The 20960-nt window shown below is 41.1% G+C and overlaps 1 protein-coding gene across 1 annotated transcript; it reads left to right on the forward strand.

The window, feature by feature from the left end:
- The first annotated feature begins 11455 nt into the window (after positions 1 to 11455).
- Positions 11456 to 17502, forward strand: tomm40l (translocase of outer mitochondrial membrane 40 homolog, like). The gene is made up of 10 exons (XM_027143769.2): positions 11456 to 11610; positions 11906 to 12102; positions 12359 to 12426; positions 12508 to 12600; positions 13710 to 13811; positions 13912 to 14017; positions 14166 to 14288; positions 15048 to 15124; positions 15262 to 15364; positions 16881 to 17502. The coding sequence occupies exons 2-10, from the start codon at positions 11907 to 11909 to the stop codon at positions 17018 to 17020; spliced, it is 1008 nt and encodes a 335-aa protein (XP_026999570.1). The 5' UTR covers positions 11456 to 11610; position 11906; the 3' UTR covers positions 17021 to 17502.
- The last annotated feature ends 3458 nt before the right edge of the window (positions 17503 to 20960 follow it).

The following is a 20960-nucleotide window of genomic DNA, read 5'->3' on the forward strand; positions in this document are numbered from 1 at the left end:
CGTCGGCGCAAGTGTGTGTGCGCGCGTCGGCGCAAGTGTGTGCGCGCGCGTTGGCGCAAGTATGTGTGTGTGCGCGCGCGTTGGCGCAAGTATGTGTGTGTGCGTGCGCGTCGGCGCAAGTGTGTATGTGTGCGTGCGCGTCGGCGCAAGTGTGTGTTTGTGCGTGCGCGCACAAGTGTGTTTGTGCACGTGTGTGTGTGCACGTGTACAAGTGTGTGTGTGCGTGCACAAGTGTGTGTGCGCGCGTTGGCGCAAGTATGTGTGTGTGCGTGCGCGTCGGCGCAAGTGTGTGTGTGCGCGTGCGCGTCGGCGCAAGTGTGTGTTTGTGCGTGCGCGCACAAGTGTGTTTGTGCACGTGTGTGTGTGTGTGTGTTTGTGCACGTGTGTGTGTGTGTGTGTGTTTGTGCACGTGTGTGTGTGCGCGTGTACAAGTGTGTGTGTGCGTGCACAAGTGTGTGTGTGTGTGTTCGTGCACGTGTGTGTGTGTTCGTGCACGTGTGTGTGTGTTCGTGCACAAGTGTGTGTGTGTGTTCGTGCACAAGTGTGTGTGTGTGTTCGTGCACAAGTGTGTGTGTGTGTGCGTGCACAAGTGTGTGTGTGTGTGCGTGCACAAGTGTGTGTGTGTGTGCGTGCACAAGTGTGTGTGTGTGTGTGTGCGTGCACAAGTGTGTGTGTGTGTGTGTGCGTGCACAAGTGTGTGTGTGTGTGTGTGCGTGCACAAGTGTGTGTGTGTTTGCGTGCACAAGTGTGTGTGTGTGTGTGCGTGCACAAGTGTGTGCGTGTGTGTGTGTGTGTGCGTGCACAAGTGTGTGTGTGTGTGTGTGCGTGCACAAGTGTGTGTGTGTGTGCGTGCACAAGTGTGTGTGTGTGTGTGTGTGTGTGTGTGTGTGTGTGTGTGTGCGTGCACGTGTGTGTGTGTGTGTGTGTGTGTGCGTGCACGTGTGTGTGTGTGTGCGTGCACGTGTGTGTGTGTGTGCGTGCACGTGTGTGTGTGTGTGTGTGTGTGCGTGCACAAGTGTGTGTGTGTGTGTGCGTGCACAAGTGTGTGTGTGTGTGTGCGTGCACAAGTGTGTGTGTGTGTGTGCGTGCACAAGTGTGTGTGTGCGTGCACAAGTGTGTGTGTGTGTGTGTGTGTGTGTGTGCGTGCACAAGTGTGTGTGTGTGTGTGTGTGTGTGTGTGCGTGCACAAGTGTGTGTGTGTGTGTGTGTGTGCGTGCACAAGTGTGTGTGTGTGTGTGTGTGCGTGCACAAGTGTGTGTGTGTGTGTGTGCGTGCACAAGTGTGTGTGTGTGTGTGTGTGTGTGTGTGTGAGTGCTCTAGTGTGTGTGTGTGTGCGTGCTCGTGTGTGTGTGTGTGTGCGTGCACGTGTGTGTGTGTGTGTGCGTGCACGTGTGTGTGTGTGTGTGCGTGCACAAGTGTGTGTGTGTGTGTGTGCGTGCACAAGTGTGTGTGTGTGTGTGTGCGTGCACAAGTGTGTGTGTGTGTGTGTGCGTGCACAAGTGTGTGTGTGTGTGTGCGTGCACAAGTGTGTGTGTGTGTGCGTGCACAAGTGTGTGTGTGCGTGCACAAGTGTGTGTGTGCGTGCACAAGTGTGTGTGTGTGTGCGTGCACAAGTGTGTGTGTGTGTGCGTGCACAAGTGTGTGTGTGTGTGCGTGCACAAGTGTGTGTGTGTGTGCGTGCACAAGTGTGTGTGTGTGTGTGTGCGTGCACAAGTGTGTGTGTGTGTGTGTGCGTGCACAAGTGTGTGTGTGTGTGTGTGCGTGCACAAGTGTGTGTGTGTGTGTGCGCGTGCACAAGTGTGTGTGTGTGTGTGCGCGTGCACAAGTGTGTGTGTGTGTGTGCGCGTGCACAAGTGTGTGTGTGTGTGTGCGCGTGCACAAGTGTGTGTGTGTGTGTGTGCGCGTGCACAAGTGTGTGTGTGTGTGTGTGTGTGCGCGTGCACAAGTGTGTGTGTGTGTGTGTGTGTGCGCGTGCACAAGTGTGTGTGTGTGTGTGTGCGCGTGCACAAGTGTGTGTGTGTGTGTGCGCGTGCACAAGTGTGTGTGTGTGTGTGCGCGTGCACAAGTGTGTGTGTGTGTGTGTGTGCGCGTGCACAAGTGTGTGTGTGTGTGCGTGCACAAGTGTGTGTGTGTGTGTGTGCGTGCACAAGTGTGTGTGTGTGCGTGCACAAGTGTGTGTGTGTGTGTGCGTGCACAAGTGTGTGTGTGTGTGTGTGTGTGCGTGCACAAGTGTGTGTGTGTGTGTGCGTGCACAAGTGTGTGTGTGTGTGTGCGTGCACAAGTGTGTGTGTGTGTGCGCGCGTGCACAAGTGTGCGTGCGCGTGCACAAGTGTGTGTGTGTGCGTGCGCGTGCACAAGTGTGTGTGTGTGTGTGCGCGTGCACAAGTGTGCGTGCGCGTGCACGTGTGTGTGTGTGTGTGTGCACACAAGTGTGTGTGCGTGCACAAGTGTGTGTGTGCGTGCACACGTGTGTGTGTGCGTGCACAAGTGTGTGTGTGCGTGCACAAGTGTGTGTGTGCGTGCACAAGTGTGTGTGTGCGTGCACAAGTGTGTGTGTGCGTGCACAAGTGTGTGTGTGCGTGCACAAGTGTGTGTGTGCGTGCACAAGTGTGTGTGCGTGCGTGCACAAGTTGTGTGCGTGCGTGCACAAGTTGTGTGCGTGCGTGCACAAGTTGTGCGTGCGTGCACAAGTTGTGCGTGCGTGCACAAGTTGTGTGCGTGCGTGCGTGCACAAGTTGTGTGCGTGCGTGCGTGCACAAGTTGTGTGCGTGCGTGCGTGCACAAGTTGTGTGCGTGCGTGCGTGCACAAGTTGTGTGCGTGCGTGCGTGCACAAGTTGTGTGCGTGCGTGCGCGCACAAGTTGTGTGCGTGCGTGCGCGCACAAGTTGTGTGCGTGCGTGCGCGCACAAGTTGTGTGCGTGCGTGCGCGCACAAGTTGTGTGCGTGCGTGCGCGCACGAGTGTGTGCGTGCGTGCGCGCACGAGTGTGTGTGCGTGCGTGCGCGCACGAGTGTACGAGTGCGCGTACGAGTGCGCCTGCGCGTACGAGTGCGCCTGCGCGTACGAGTGCGCGTACGAGTGCGCGTACGAGTGCGCCTGCGCGTACGAGTGCGCCTGCGCGTGTGTGCGCGTACGAGTGCGCCTGCGCGTACGAGTGCGCGTACGAGTGCGCCTGCGCGTACGAGTGCGCCTGCGCGTGTGTGCGCGTACGAGTGCGCCTGCGCGTGTGTGCGCGTACGAGTGCGCGTGTATGAGTGTGTGTGTGTACAAGGGACTGTGTGTGTGTGTACAAGAGACTGTGTGTGTGTGTGTGTGTGTGTGTACAAGAGACTGACTGAGACTGTGTGTGTACAAGAGACTGACTGAGACTGTGTGTGTACAAGAGACTGACTGAGACTGTGTGTGTACAAGAGACTGACTGAGACTGTATGTATGTGTGTGTGTGTGTGTGTGTGTGTGTGTGTGTGTGTGTGTGTGTGTGTGTACAAGAAACTGACTGAGACTCTGTGTGTTTGTGTACAAGAAACTGACTGAGACTCTGTGTGTGTGTACAAGAGATTGACTGAGACTGTGTGTGTGTGTGTGTGTGACTGAGACTGTGTGTGTGTGTGTGTGTGACTGAGACTGTGTGTGTGTGTGACTGAGACTGTGTGTGTGTGTGTGTGACTGAGACTGTGTGTGTGTGTGTGTGTGTGTGTGTGACTGAGACTGTGTGTGTGTGTGTGACTGAGACTGTGTGTGTGTGTGTGTGACTGAGACTGTGTGTGTGACTGAGACTGTGTTTGACTGAGACTGTGTGTGACTGAGACTGTGTGTGTGACTTTTGACATGCATGCTGTGGTATGTAATGTCCCTGGTTTACTCCTAACAGATGAATTTCTTTTATGGCTGAAACTCACACACAGTCTCTCACTTCGACTCGGCTCGTGTCCGTGATTCAGAGCCAAAACAAAACCAGTGACCGTTTTACAGCCTGGAAGATCTGTCACTTTGTCTTCTTGCAACAAGCTTCATTACACTGAAAATATACAGAGGCATTGACTTTTTCACGAGTGTTTGTACTAGCGAACATCATTAAGGCTTTCCATAAAGTTCGACAGTCAAAATCTGAGCCTGAAACTTCACAATATTGTCTATAAAGTGTCTAATGGAATCAAATAAACACTGAAATTCCACTTATTTCCACTAATATACAATGGCATTTTAGGGCCACGATTAAAATAATAATAAAAAACAATATTGTGAGACCAAATTATTAAATAATATAGTTACAAAATTTTCCACGAAAAAATCTAATACGAGGACAATTCATTATTTGAAAAGTCATCATGTTTCCAGATAAAACATGTCAAGAATGAAGTCATAATGCTGTGATGGCGCAATGAAACTGAAGAAACATTTAAATTGGTGAAACTTGCATCAGATAATTCTGATGAGCCACAAGATCTTTAAGGAACTTCTCTCTTTTAAGGGAAAAATTGCAGGCAGCTTTAAATGAGACCTCGCAGTCTCTCATTTTAACAAACAAACATTGTGTGTAGCATTGTGGCAGTGTTAGGACCTTTCTCTTGAAATATTGATACTTTCTTGTGATTTTATGACTTGTTTCTCATGATTTTTTTTTTTACCGTGGGATATAATTATATATAATTATATATATTAGTTCAAAATAAATTCATATTCTGGGAACTTTTCCATATGTTCTATATTTTCTCTTAAAGCATCACAGCTGTTTTCCTCCACATTACAGCGTTTTGATTGAAATCTTGTGTTTTTATTTAGGCTCTAAAACCCTGTCAGACGAATGTGCCTGTGAAATGAACTGTTCTGTTCTGTTCTACACCAACTGAAACACTCTGTTCTAGACAATCTGACCAGCATGTTTGTTTACCTTTTTATTTTTTCTTTAAAAGAAAAAATAAAACAATTTCAGTTTAAGTGTATGGGACACTGACAATTTTGGAGGCTTTTTTTGTTTTGTTTATTTTAAATGAATTGTAGACATTGTATTGCAGGTAAATGTAAAAAAATATCTGCAGCAGTGAAGCAACAGTAATGTATGGGGTAAAAAAATCTAAGCATTACTTTTTTTCTTTTCTTTTCAAGCTGCCTCAGCAATTCATGAGAGATGTTGAGTTCTGTTCAAGGAAAACTTTGGGTAATTTGGATAAAGTGGAAATGATGTCGTTGTTTTAAACTGATTGGAAAGTCTAGTTAGCATCCAAAGCATGAATAAATCTCTGACTTCCAGAATAAACAACACTCTCTCAATACCGGTATTGTTTCAGTGATATAACCCAGACACTTCTTCCATCTGATCCAGAGGAGAAATCGTACTCCAGTTAAATGTCACTGGTGTCTTCTTTTTTCTTTTTCCTGTAAAGAATCTGACTGGAATCAGGATAAAGACTGTTGTACTGATGTTATATTCTCTCTCTCTCTCTCTCTCTCTCTCCCCCCCCCTCCCCCCCCCTCTCTCTCTGAGATTTCACCAGGGGATGTGTTTGGGTAAATAAACTATTACCTGCATTTCACTTCTTGTGTTGTTCTTATTTCATGTCTGTGTTGAACTCTGATGGTGTTTTTAGATTTTGTGAGGTATGCTAACAGTTGTGTGTAAATCCTGGAGATTTCATAGTTAGTTTTATTTCCTAATACATGTTCAACTTGGTCTAGAATTATTGCTGCCTTGAAAGTACCACATTAAATACCAAAGTATTATACATTTTAAGAATATGAAATGTCACAAACTACTTATGACTACGTGCAGCTGTGGTTTTATTCTTTATATTATACAGTAAGTTCTACAACATTATACATTTATATATTTTTATTGTCATTTATAGCTTTGAATAAGGTTCAGGAAATGGCCTTTATTTTATTTACTTATCGTTTGAGTGGAAAATTTGATTATTTGCATTATGTGTAATATTTACTTAAGTGTTTATAGTTGGTTATTATTTTATATCTCTCTCTCACACACACAGGGCTCTCAAGTATGTGTGTATGTGTGAGCGTGACAGTGACGCATTTTGGTCTGTTGTCATGCTCTCCCGACACACATTGTTTCTCTCACGCAGAAAAACTTACTATTTATCATATATTTAATAATTAATGTATCAGTCCGCACCGCTGTCTCTATGGAACCGAGCAGGAATCAAGCGCATCTCCCCTGGAGTTCTTAGTCGAGCCTGACACTTATCAGAAAATCAAAAAAGAGGCTACACAATAGCCAATCAGAAAATAGCACAATTGTATCTGGGTAAGATTTAACGCAACAAACCAATGGAAAAAAGTTTTCAAAAAACCTTTTTGCAGTTTTTCTCCTTTTGTATTTAATTGAGGTTCAATACTTCATTTTGGGGACCTTTTATGCACTAATTTGTGCTGGATTAGCTTGTCTGCTGGTATCTTAACGAGCATGCTTTTTGATGCTCCTAAATTATTTACTGCATTGTTGTCAAATTGCTTCCTCATGTACCACCTTTGTCAGTCCACAGTTCATACGTTTAGAGACCACACTAACAACAGAATAGATTTAATGAACTTTACTGACGTATTAATAATAATAATTATTTTCATCATCATTTCTTGACTCTCTGTCAATGCCTCTTCGCTTGTTGCTGTATTTGTCTTGGATTAGCTGGGTAGGCATCGTAAATCAATTAATATACTAATCATTCCACACAATTTACCTCAAGCGGTCCACTTTGAAGTTCTCAGAGGACTAAAGACGCGCACCGAAGGAGAGAAGCATTTCCATTGGCTCCAGTCTGTCGGTATTGGCCAATCACAAAAGTCGATATTGCAAAGCCAATATCACTGAATATCCCACTATGTTTTATTATAATTATGCTATGTTTATATAGATATTATATTGTAGACTATTGAGTGGAATAAAAAATATAAAAATCATTTTATTAAAATAAATAAAGGTTCTAGGATTTCATCTTTAGGGGTTTTAGCCCTCATTGAGAATTTTAAACAAGAAGAGTTTTATATTATATATTATATGTCTACATAGTAAGCCAAAAGTTATGGTATTATTTAAAATGGCAAAAGTGGACAATAAAATTTTATGCATGATGTAATGATGCCAGTCTTGAATCAAATCAGTTCATGTATGTGTGCATTCTCTACGAACAGTGTGTCCAATGAATGCAGTCATTAATAAAATAAATGTTCACAAGACAAAGCCCAAATCAATAAATGTTATTTTTATTTAATATTGAATGGATTGTTTGCATTAATATTTTGTTTGTGCTATAACTCTGGTAATACGAATAGTGACATTTCACTGCTTTAGGTTGCAGTCTTTGCGGTTTTCCGCCAATTAACGTTATAGATAAATGCCTCCAGCTCTGACTGCGCGTGCACGCTTCATCATCAAGCTTCTCCGTTCAAATAAAGCAGACAGCTGATGACGCACTTTTGAAAGACTACAACGCACGCGCGTAAAAGCAAAGTAAAAAAATCGCTCTTGGATCAAACTAATAAATAATTTTCTTTCCCATCAACGACATGTCCTGCATTTAACGTAATTTTTATTGTTTATTTATGAAAGTAAAAATTATACTTTTAGTTTTAGGGTGGCTGAGATCACAGACAGGGGGCTGAAGCCACCCTACAAAAGGTCTAGAACCGCCCCTGCACCGAACCCCCCCCCCAACTGCTCCCCGGGCGCAGCAGCATAAATGGCTGCCCACTGCTTCGGGTGTGTGTTCAAGGAGTGTTTGTGCACTTTGGATGGGTTAAATGCAGAGAACGAATTCTGAGTATGGGTCACCATACTTAGCCGTAGTGATGTTACCAGTGACACCGAAGCTTCGAGGCGTGAGTCAAAAAATGAACCGATTTTCATTGAAGCTTTGTATCGAAGCTTGATTCGTTCTGGCAAAGTCACGTGACCAATGACGTCCGAAGCTTGGTTTCACACACACCCACGTGACTGCTTCGTTATCTGATTCATTTACGGGTGGTGTTGGAGCCCAGAGTGCCACCAGCCATGGACTGGGACAATCCGGCAATCTTCCCTGATGGTCGGCTGTTGAGGGACCAATATGTGTTGAATGATTTTATTTAGTATGTGTGCTTTCAATTTTGGTTAAATATGTCCTGCGGTGGCGGAGGAATTTGCGTTTTTTGTGTTTATATATATATATATATATATATATATATATATATATATATATATATATATATATAATTTAAATTGATTTGGCCTCTTATGATGTTTGTGCTGTATACTGTAATACTGTATACTGAGGGAGGCTACTGCATCCATTCATTTGTCTGTTCAGTTGATGTGTATGGATTTGTCCTGCATTTATTTCAGTGTGCAGACATGTGGGTGTGTTATCTACAGACCTTTTTGAATGTGTATTTATCCTTTTGTATCCTGTGTGACTTCAGTTTTGAAAGGAGCTGATGGTTTACCTGCTTTGTTTTATCCTTATTCAATAAAGGAACATAATGTTACACTTTGTGTTTTTATATTTATATGGAATGTGTATTTTATACGACAGAGTATTAGGGCCACACTAAGGAAGAAGGAAAAGTCATAAATTTATGAGGCTCTTTCTTTCTGCGGAAAAGATGCATATTCTTTTTACAGTCCTGATACTTATGACAATGATTAAGTATGTCCTTGTTTGTGAAACCATACTGAAGAACAATTCCACGAAATGCCCCACAGCTGTCATTTTAACAAATGTCCTCCTCTAAAATGATGGGTTACAATATTATTAAAGACTTCATTCTCAAAGTTTGTGAATTTTCTTTTTTCCTCTGTGGCCCTAATATTCTATCATTTTATATATAGCCTTATAGTCTATGGGAAACTGTAAATTATAGCAACATCATATAAAAATCATAATTTATCCAAAATGTTTGAAATTAATGATCACAAACGTTTAAATAATGACAGTGGGTCTAGTTATATGTGATAATGTATAGTGGGCAGTGGAATAACTATTGGTTTTCATTTGTGGTGACTGCTAACTGACCTAAGGGATGAGATTAAATACATCCTAGTACTTAGCCTGGTCTGGAGCAGGCTAGCTCCACAGAATAAATCTCCATGGTAATTTATACCATAACATTGTACCGCCCCCTAATCCATCTTTAGTGCAACCGGATCACGGATAAATTGAGCCAGGATCACCAAGATATCCTGGCTTAATCCCTTATCCTAGTTTTGTGCAACAGGCCCCAGGTCTATAATAATAATAATAATAATAATAATAATAATAATAAATCATCCGTGTTGAGGCATTTTCGTGCAAAACATGACAGAGCCAGATCCTCTGGCCAAGATGTAGCCAACAGCCAAGGTTAAAGCATACTTGTCACTTGTCATACTTGTCACTTGTCATACTTGTCATAAAGCATCACTTGTTTCAGTTTTAATTATTAAAATAATTAAGTGCTTTAAAAGTGCTGCTGTTATTTTATTATTATCAAAATAGGAACAAAGTCTCTCTCTCTCGCAATTTCAATTTTAGTGTGCTTTATTGGCAAGACAAAAACTGTACATTTGTATTACCAAAGCATTTGCATCTGTGCTGCATACAAATAGCACAAAAAGTTACATTTAAACAAAGTGCATTGTGCATAATTAAAAGTAAAATAGTAAATTATAGAAATACAATAAGAACGTACATTATTGTATTTAATATATTGATTCATTTATTTATTAATATATCCTTAATTTGTCAATCCATTAATTTTTGCTTCTAAAATTAATACGTTGTTTGGTTGTGGAACATTTTGTGATAGCGCTTTCACCAGCAGAGGTCCTCATCGACCTCTGATTTGAAAAGCTTCGAGTAATGAACCATTTTCCGATACAATTGGGTTGAAAGTTTCACTGCTTCAAGAAAGCTTCACTTCGCCATCACTACTTAGCCGTATGTCACGTCACGTCACACACACGCATACACACATATACCATAGATATATACACTAGATGTCGCCTTGTATACGGCAGTACATTGGAACGAATGCGTACACTGAGCCGCCATCTTGGTACGGGGGACCCCTTCCTCTTAATGCATTAGCGTCAATGTAGGCAAAGAAATAAAATCACCATAAATCGTCATGAATGCGATTTTCTAGTTTTTTTTTTGGTTCGTTCCAAAGGTCAGACATGTATTTATTATTAAGTCCAGAGAAAATTTAAGGTTTTGATATTAAGATAATCTACTTTTTCACAATATAATGCATAGTGCTAATAGGTCTAAGTTTATTACTTACATTCTTCCACTTGAGTAAACTTCAAATGAACAATCACTACTTACCTTATAGCCTACTGCATGCAACACTGCTACAATGGTGTGACTATACATGTTCATTTAAATATTTAATTTGTATCGGTTTATTAAATGTGATACCCAAAGCAATTTGCAGGTGGAAGCAAATCACACATTTGAGAGGAACATAATGTGAAAGTTAGATAGTTGAGGTGCCAAAGATCGTTCAATCTTTTATTTATTCCTTTCCCGCAATACTTTTGCCACATTAAATAAGTATGTACTAATGTCACATAAACCAAAAAACCCACAAAGTTGGCTGAACTGCCAACCTAACTGGTGACATCCTTCCAGGACTGTCAGCTGAGTTAACTATTTAAAAAAAAGGTGTTCAGTATCCCTGCAACAACACGACCTTACAGAGTTTCTTCCTGACACTTTTGCTCTGCAGTTGCAGAGTATGAACATTTGAGACATGGTGTTGTCTCAATTTATGAAAGGCACAGACAACCAGTGACATTAAGCTAAAGTGATGGTTGTCTATGCCATCTTGAATCTCAACAACATGATCACGAAGACCAAATATGTCCTCAGAGCCTTCTTCTGCTTTCACGACTCTGTTTATCTTATTAACATAAGATAAAAAAATCCAAACCCTTTTCAGACATAATCTCATTAAATATGTCCTTAAGTGAAGTAACTTGATAAAAGAGCGATCTGCTTGTGTTAAATCCAGGACAATCTAATAAAATGTTTTTGACAGATAAGGGAATCTTACAAAACATACATAAAGTTGGGTCTTCACCTTTAAGCAAAAAAGCATGGGTCAATTTGTAATGTCCTTATTAAGAGCTTCGGAATCTACAAACATTGTCTGTTTTCCTAACTGTCAAAAACTAATGGGTAACTAGCATGGATTAGCTGCGGTCATTAACCAAGGACTGAAACGAACCAACGGAACACGAAATATAATTTCTTATCATTCAATATCATAAAACACATTCTCACTTGTGTAATGTAATCCCTTGCTGTCTGGTTTTTAGATTTTTTTCATTTGAACAACCAAACGCAGCACAGAAGTCCGGCATCGTCCATGCATTTGAGGTAAAGGAGCACCGTACAAAGATGGCGGCGGTTTTGACGCATTTTTAGGACCCCAAGGCGACATCTAGTGTATAGATATCTATGGCACATACACGCACAAGCTTCGAATATGGCGGATATTGTCAGAGTTTTAACGACTTCCGCTGAGGTTCCTTTAGACAAATCACATTGCTCTATGCCCAGAGTAGGCGTAACAAACTGGGCACGTGTAGCGGTTTACTTCCGGTTGAGACGTCGTCCTCTGGGTGAAGCACAACGTGAGTAGAATTGACTTGAATAAGAATTTGAATTAGCGCTGTTTATTCTATACAGAGTCCCGAATTATAAACACAACGGTCACTAATGTTAAACACAGCCTTAGATCTTTTACCACGTGTGTGCTATAGCTAGTGTGTAGCTGTAGACCTTGACAATCTGGGACATGAGGGATCACGTGACCTCCCCAGTCATTATTAAAACATGTATAATCTATAGCAGTGTTGTAGCTTTTATTAGTATGTTTATTAATGAGTCATAATACCCCCCCCCCCCCCCCCTATCATGGCTTCTCAGCATGGGTAATGTGTTGGCTGCCAGTTCTCCCAGTCCCCCTCCACCAGTGCAAGCTGGTCCTGGGTTGGTTTCTGTGCCAGCTGGTTTCAGCATGCCGGCTGTGTCCCCAGTATCTCCAGCTTCCTCTGGGAAACAGGAAAGCGAGCCACCTCTGCCCAACCCGGGTGCTTTTGAGGAGTTTCATCGAAAATGCAAAGGTGTGAAACTCATCCTCCTTCTATCATCTTCCTTTGAGTACAGCATTTGTTTTGTCAGCTTATGTGCTGGATTTCTCATTTCTATGACATTGAATGGTAATGAATCCAATAATAATGGGGCTAGTAATAAGGAAGGTGCCATTCGAGATGCCGTTCTGTACAGACTTCCTAATTTCAGTGACCAGGGTGTGTGGATGAGAATGCATCACAAACAACTCCGTCAAAGTGTATCATGAAAATCTGTTTTGCCTTGTAGAGGTGTTTCCCATGCAGATGGAAGGAGTTCGGCTCACCGTCAACAAGGGCCTCAGCAGCTTTTTCCAGGTCTGTCTGCTGCCTCAGGTTTTGGTCAGTCTCTCATGACTCCTCACATGTTAATGAAATTGTTTGCTGTTTCTTTTACAGGTCAATCACACCGTAATGCTGAGCACCATGGGTGATTCCACTTACAGATTTGGCACTACGTATGTAGGAACCAAGCAGACCGGGCCTGCAGAGGTAAAATTTTAAACAGTCTGCTACAAAGATGTGTGTGAGTGAGTGCATGTCTGTGAGCGAGTGGGCGTGTCTGTGAGTGGGCGTGTCTGTGAGTGGGCGTGTTTGTGAGTGGGCATGTCTGAGCGAGTGTGCCGGTGTGTCTGTGAGCCGGTGTGTCTGTGAGTGAGTGAGCGAGCGAGTGTGTCTGTGAGTGAGTGAGCGAGCGAGCGAGTGTGTCTGCGAGCGAGCGAGTGTGTCTGCGAGCGAGCGAGTGTGTCTGTGAGTGTGTCTGTGAGTGAGTGAGTGAGTGAGTGAGCGAGCGAGTGTGTCTGTGAGTGAGTGAGCGAGCGAGCGAGTGTGTCTGCGAGCGAGTGAGCGAGTGTGTCTGTGAGTGTGTCTGTGAGTGAGTGAGCGAGCGAGTGTGTCTGTGAGTGAGTGAGTGAGCGAGCGAGTGTGTCTGTGAGTGAGTGAGCGAGCGAGTGTGTCTGTGAGTGAGTGAGCGAGCGAGTGTGTCTGTGAGTGAGTGAGCGAGCGAGCGAGTGTGTCTGCGAGTGAGTGAGCGAGTGTGTCTGTGAGTGTGTCTGTGAGTGAGTGAGCGAGTGAGCGAGCGAGGGTGTCTGTGAGCGCGCGAGCGAGAGTGTGTGAGCGAGCATGTGTGTGTCTGTGCGTGTGCGTCATGGCTTCTGTGACGGGGTGTCAAGGTCACAAAATCATAATGCATAAACACAAATATTTGATGGCTGGGAATCAGGTTTAACTTGCGTTTATATCCTATACAGTCCTAAGTTTATGGAGAACTGACCATCAGGCCCACATGAGCCTGTTGAACATCTTATACCAGATTTATTCTCTTTCCTGTCCCGGACGTCTTTTTTTTGTGACTGTGTGGATTTGTGTTCATTCAGCTACAAAAGCATCAGTGAGATCAGACACTGATGATGTAAGAGTGAGGAGGTCTGGGGTTCAGGGTGTTAGCCATCTTTTATGTTTTGTGGAGCGTTTGTTTCTTATCATACGCTTCAAACACATGATTTGGACTCTTAAGAGGTGTGAATTGAAAGCTCTGATGATATGATCTCATCACAATAGACCAGTGATTCTCTTTGATGAGGACTCCATCTGTTCACTAGGCATTTCCAGTTCTTGTTGGTGACATGGACAACAGTGGCAGCCTCAACGCACAGATTATTCACCAACTCAGCAACAGAGTGCGCTCCAAACTGGCCTTCCAGGTAAGTGTGTGATAAAATGAACTGAAATCAGCTCTATGAACGTATAAAAGATTCCTTTAACCTCATTCTGCTATTGTAATTTTCCTACTTTTCTAATCAGACGCAGCAGCAAAAGTTCGTCAACTGGCAAGGAGACGCTGAGTTTAAAGGAGATGACTTCACAGCTACAGTAACTGTAGGGAACCCAGACATGGTGGTAGGATCAGGTAGAGTGTGTGTGTGTGTGTGTGTGTGTGTGTGTGTGTGTGTTGAACGTTTATATCTCAGCCTTGTTATTTAGTCAGCCGTTACAGACTCTGCATGTACAGAATGCAGAAAGCTGTTTGATCACTGTGTAATGTTTTGTTTTTTTAGGCATTGTTGTAGCTCACTATCTTCAGTCCATCACTCCGTCCTTGGCACTGGGAGGAGAGCTGGTATACCACCGCCGGCCTGGTGAAGAGGGAACAGTAATGTCTTTGGCAGGGAGATATACAGGTCAGTGTATACCATATACAACACTGTACAATATTAATGTCCCAGGACTACAAAACAATGACAGCAAGTGAATACAGAACACAGTCCAAGGTAATCATACTAGAAATTGAGCATTTCTTATTATAAGGTTACCATAAAGCAAAAATGAGCTCTATTTCCAAATATGTTTGATATTTATATGGAGTGTTATTTTCTAGAAAAAGATCTAGCAATAGACAGAAAATGTAAATCTACGTTTCATCACTGTAATAGGTTTAATAATCTTAGGTTTGTTTTACTTCTGACGAATATATTTGACTGTATTCCAGATTTATTTATTTTTTTGGTAAGATGTCAGTGTTTGCTCAGCTGCTCAGTCAAATCGATCACAAGGAAGTGGTAGCTCAGTGGTTAAGGTGTTGGACTACTCATCAGAAGGTCATAAGTTAGAATCCCAGAGCCACCAAGCTGCCACTCCTCAGCCTCTGAGAAGGCCCTTAATTGTATAAACGAGATAAATGTAAGTCGCTCCAGATAAGGATGCTTGCCAAAATCCTGTAAATCTACGAGACCTATGTCTTGAATGCATCTCTATTGATTAGCTTTTGATCACATGTTCATGTTCATACAGAGTTCCTGTAACGTGAGTTTCTAATAAAAAATAAAAAAAAACGTTCTGAAACCTCGCTCCGTTTAGACGTGTATTACTCACGTTACAGGAACTCTGAAAAGGTCTTTTGATAAAGAAATTGAAGCTCTGTATATATCATCTTTGTTCAGGTTCTAATTTTATTGCCACGCTGACCCTCGGAGGAGCAGGTGCACATGCGTCATATTATCACAAAGCCAACGAGCAGGTAAGCTTTCTTTTTGAACTGAACATTTTCATCAATCTTCCAGACATTTCGGTGCTGCTTTGATTACTCTTCTAAGATCAAACCTGGTGTTGTGTACAGTGTAACACCAAATAAAAACCTACTGTGATGTGATGTAGCTGCAGATAGGTGTGGAGTTTGAAGCCAGCACTCGTATGCAGGAAACAAACATATTGTTTGGGTACCAGCTAGACCTCCCAAAGGCCAATCTGCTCTTTAAAGGTAGGCACTGCATTATGCTTTTGTTTTTTTTAATCTTTTACTGGTTAGTTTTGTTTCTAATTTATTAACTTATAAAGTTATTGCATCATATAATGAATGAAACATATCGGGGTGATGAGTTACTGTCACCTCCTCAAACATCCCTTGCTGAATCTGCAAAATGTTAATCATTTAAAAGAAATAAGAAGCGTCTTATAAATCGTAGTTTGTTTTTCACACGACGAGACGCAATAATCTACATTTACACAAATGAACCGGTTTAAAAGTTTACATTCCATTGATTCTTAATAATAGTACTGTATTTTTTTACCTGGAGGATCTTCAGAGTTCTTCAGAAAAAACCTTCTTTGCTTTTCCAGCAAAATGACTGGATTTTCTTGAAAAAAAAAAACTGAATTTTTTGCATAAACATTAATACAATTACAAATACTACAAATGTTGTATCCTGTTTGATAAATATAGCGTTCAGCGTCAGTTCAGGCAGGCACGTAGTCAAGCTCGGCTATCAGCTGATTGTAAAAAAATTCTAACCCAGCTCATCAGCTGATCTGATTCCTAAGCGTGCAATTGGTCCCTTTTCAAACTGGGTACCCTATTTAAATGCATTTTTCCTCTGCATTGCTGTAACCCACCTCCTCCCCTAGCTCCTCCTTGAAACTTTGTGTTTAACTTAACCAGTGTCATTCTGTTGTCACTGATGAAGGCTCTGTTCTAAATGGGGGAATTTGTCTTGCTGCTTTGCCAGTTTTAAATGGGAGAAGCTGCTGCTGTTCCCTGACTAGCTTTCATGGAGCTCATGAAAAGGATGGGGAATTCAGAACAGAGCCATACCACCAAATGTAAATTTAACAAGCTTGCAAATAAAAATCTAAATATATGTCAAAGATTTGTCTTTATTTTGACTCAAGTGGTCCTGACTGAAATGAGGTCCTCATCCAGCATGACATACAAATGTGGTTTGAAGTCTTTATCAATGAATTCATTAATACTGGTTCACTAAGTTACAGGTTACAGACTTAGGAGACCATCAACCTAAAACTCTGTTCAGGTTGATGGTCACCACCTCGGTATTGAACAGAGAAGAGTCTTGTATACGTACCTCGTACCCTGAGAGATGGTGAGACCAGTGGAGCAGTGCTGATAGATCTGAGGGAGCGAGGTGCAGTGTGAGGAGAGATGAGAGCTTTGAGCTAATAATAAAAATACTGAGAGCAAAAGAGTACTGTACTCCACTCTAAGCAGCGAAGAGGGTATTGTACTCATGGCTTGAAGAAAATAACCTAAACCCTTGAGATCAGATTATTCTGTAGGGGTATCGAAAGATACTGACCTGGAATGAGCAGTAGTTCAGTTTTCTGGGATATCTTGCACTAAATCTTGTAAGCATGTAAAGTATTTCAGTAATTGAGAAGCTTCGCAGTGAAGCTGTTTTTCCTGACTCAGAAACACGATGATGACAGTCCTGTGGTACGTTGCAGTATTATAATGAACTCGCATGTCTTCTTCTTCTCTGTAGGGTCTATAGACAGTAACTGGGTAGTAGGAGCAACGTTGGAAAAAAAACTGCTGCCACTTCCACTGTCTTTGGCCCTTTGTTCTTTCCTCAACCATCGTAAAAACAAGTTCCAGTGTGGGTTTGGCGTGACCATCGGATAAGACGCCTGTACAGTGTTGAAGTGAAAAGGGGCTGAAACTCATACACCGATGTTTTAAGGATCACATGTGGACGCTCGTACAAAGTGCACCATCAATTTATCTCTCTTTTTTTTTTTTTTTTAATTATTATATATAGGAATGTGTCTAAGTCACTGTTTATACATAAACAAATAATCCAGGAAATAACTGCAGTAGTATATATTCAAATATATTTCCTGCAACGTCCATTTCATATATGATCCTGCAAAGAAAATGTAATTTAACTGATGCTGAATGAACAGTCTGCAATACAAAATAATCATTTGTTTGTTCTTTTAGATATTTGGAGTGATTGTAATCTTGTTTGCTGATTTTGTTAAGTCTGTCTCTGTCTTTCTTTTTATTGTATTTCATTTTAAATTAAACATATTTCTTTTGATAGGTCCTTTTTATTTTTACAATTTCTCCTACTAAAGCTACATATAAATACGGTTTCCTATACACATACATTGTTTGTGTCATTTATTGTTGAGCTGAGTAGAAGCATTTTGTTGCTCTCCAATTATGTAGGAGTGGGAAAAGAACCAACATTGAAGATTCAGGCGATTTCGGCTTTAATTAGGATGGTTCCTCTTAGTCAAGCCCTGGGAACGGCAGTCCTACTGAGAAACTGGTGTGTTGAGATGTGTGTGGAAGATTTCTCAGAAAAAAAAAAACAATTTTAGTCTTCAAAATGTTGATTTATAAAAAAAAATTGTGGTGTATTAATCTGATTCAAATCAAATAATGCTTCACAAATGTCACCACTTTTTGTGAATTTGGGGTCACATTTAATTTAATTCCCAAAATTAAATATATGAGTGAACAGAAGACAAATCTAAATCAATATATAAATCAGTAAATTGTGTACTGATCGTGTAAAGTAGTCTCACCGAGTGCTTTTTTAAAAAAAAAAAAACAACAAATGAAAAATTATATTTTATATATATATATATATATATAAATATATATATATATATATATATATATATATATATATATATGTATATATATATATATATATATATATATATATAATTAAATCATCATTAAATCACTATGTAATTTCAGAAAATTCTGGAAATTGTTCCTCATATTACACACTAGATGTACATTGACTTTCCTCATGCTGAGCTAAGTAAGTTATCTGATTTGAATTTATTTCTAGAGTAAAATTGTGTTAATATCCAAATAGACATCAAATATTCAAATATTTCCTGATATTGAAGGTGATCTTTAACCCAACAGACAACACTGTGGCGTTTGTGTCAGTTAGCTAATGCTAATTCTCGCAACATTTTACAGCGTCTAGGATAAATAACCTCAATAAGGAACAGTTAAGCGTTATAGAAGGAAAAACTAAGAGAAATGACTATAAACTCAGTTAAAGTAACACACTGAAGAGACACAAAGCTCTCACAGTGACGTCTAAAGCAGCAACATGCTAATGCAACCATCCCCCGCCACCATTTTGTTACATTTCGATTCAAAACGAAAAAAGAAACAAAATGGCTGAAAATTAGCTCACTGCACACAGTACATCATAACAGACTGATTTTTAACAAACTTAGTCTTAGTTTTGCTGTAGAGGAATGTTACAACATTTTGAAAATGACAAGAAATGGTTAATGTTCTTTTTTTAGAACCTGACTGAAAATGAAAAATATTCTCAAACCTGTCAACAAACATCAACAGAGTCCTGTTGAGTTACAGTGCAGTCCATGTAGTACATACATACACACACATACACCAGGGCTGTCAAGTGTCACACATTGAGAGTGACAGTCATGCATTTGGGGTTTTTGTCACGCTCTCCTGCCACAAATCGTATTTCTCATGCAGAAAAACTTTTTGACTATTTATCATATATTTAATATGCTGCAGCACCCAAAATGTATCTGTCTGCTATGTCTCTATGGAACCGGGCAGGAATCAAGCGCATCTTCTTAGTGGAGCCTGACACTTATCAGCCAATCAAAAAGGGGGGGGGGGGGGGGGCTAACACAATAGCCAATCAGAAAATAGCACTATCTGGGTAAGATTTAATGCAACAACCAAAGAAACAAAACACATATTCATTAGAGAGGGTATTTTCGATGGCCGGTTTCAACAAAACCTCAACACAAAACAGCTCGTCTCTGGACGGGACATTGTCGACAATCATTACCCTAAAAAAACCTTGCATTTCATTAGGCCTCCAGAAAAAATAAAGCCACAACATTTGTAAATATTTCACATTTTTGATATGCCTTTGCCTAGCAGAGGGCAGAATATGATCTACCGAAATGATGCTACACACACACACGCACACACACAGTCAAACACTGTTCAAAGCAATTAGCATTGCATTTCAGGTGCCTCCAGACAAAACAAAAAGCTACAAATTTGTAAACATTTCACACACACACACACACACACACACACACACACACACACACACACACACACACACACACACACACACACACACACACACAAACACACACACACAGGCATTGGGCATTGTAATTCATTATGCCTCCAGTCAAAACAAAAGCTACTCATTTGTAAACATTTCACACTTGTTATATGCATTTGTCCAGCTGGGGACAATATCTTCTCTCCTCTTCTTCTCCTACCAACAAGCTTTACACACAAACACACACACACACACACACACACACACACACACACACACACACACACACACACACACGTTGCATATTATGCCATGTTTTTGATTGGTGTGTGTGTGGTGTGTGTGTGTGTGTGTGTGTGTGTGTGTGTGTGTGTGTGTGTGTGTGTGTATGTAGCCCGTTTTTGGGTGATCAGATGGCATCTGGTAGGCAAAGTAGACAAAACAAATGTAAAATGTTCACAAATGTAAGCTGATCACACAGGATAGTGATCATTGTAGAATTTTTGATTTACAGTATAAGTATTCAAGTCAATTTGACCTGGAAAAAAACAGGTTTTATTATTTACTGACATTAAAAATGGTCAAAATGGTCTCAAAACAATCTCCTGGCTTTGAAATATACCAGCCTGTAATTGTGCATTAACTTTTGTGCCTCTATAGTGAAAATAATTCAAACTGAAACTTCAAACTTTTTACTAGAAAATAAGGCTTTTTTGCATATTAATGATGATTATTATACCAAATATAAAAATTTTTTGCAAAATATATGTTAATATGTTGTAAACAAGTTAGGCAAAAAAGGTTAAAAAAAAAAAAAAAAGAGGCTGTTAAGTCCTGAGGAACATTATAATGTGTAAGTTTGTATTTTATCATCAAGTGTAGTGACTGTACAATGCTGTGAAATGATATCTGATATTCACATGAGCAAAGAGATATTCCTGGCCCTCTAATGAGGTGAGACTCTCTTACTCCTCTCACAGATGCAGAACAGTTAACGGTAAAGAAGTAAACCAGAACATCAGGTGTTTAATATTAATTGCACAATAAATCGTATAAAGCAGCTGTTCCAATGTGCGTTGCAGTAAAAAGATGCAGCCAGAGGAATTGACCGAGTTCATCCAGTACGAAGCAGTGGAGTGTTTCAAAGAAAGTTATAAATGTGACGCAGTGGAAGCATATTTCTTCTGGCAGATAATGGAATTGTTCTGTAGTCGAAATGGAGTAAGTGTTATAGTCCATTAAGCTACATTCCCAAAACCCACAATAGATATGTTACCTAATGATGTTTCTTTTACCTCTTGCCAAACCTCTGTTCTGTGCCACACCGGATGATGAGCAAAGAGAGGCTGTGATTAAGATGGGGGATGATCTTGGCATGTGTGTTTTTCTTTATTTTTGTGTGTCATGTATCCTGCATGTAATTCTGCACTGTGTCATGTGTCCTGATCCTCACATGCATGTTTGGTCTTTCTCCGGCAGCAGAAATCTGACCTTCACAGCACATATCTGCTTCGTGGTGGCAAA

Source organism: Tachysurus fulvidraco, chromosome 7 (genome assembly GCF_022655615.1).
Source record: "Tachysurus fulvidraco isolate hzauxx_2018 chromosome 7, HZAU_PFXX_2.0, whole genome shotgun sequence".
Taxonomy (NCBI): domain Eukaryota; kingdom Metazoa; phylum Chordata; class Actinopteri; order Siluriformes; family Bagridae; genus Tachysurus; species Tachysurus fulvidraco.

Bases quoted from the DNA above. Each gene is read 5' to 3' on its own strand.
- tomm40l (XM_027143769.2), top strand. From the start codon at position 11,907: ATGGGTAATGTGTTGGCTGCCAGTTCTCCCAGTCCCCCTCCACCAGTG. The intron at 14,018-14,165 runs GTAGAGTGTGTG...TTGTTTTTTTAG, and splicing joins AGACATGGTGGTAGGATCAG to GCATTGTTGTAGCTCACTAT. The intron at 15,125-15,261 runs GTAAGCTTTCTT...GATGTGATGTAG, and splicing joins ATCACAAAGCCAACGAGCAG to CTGCAGATAGGTGTGGAGTT.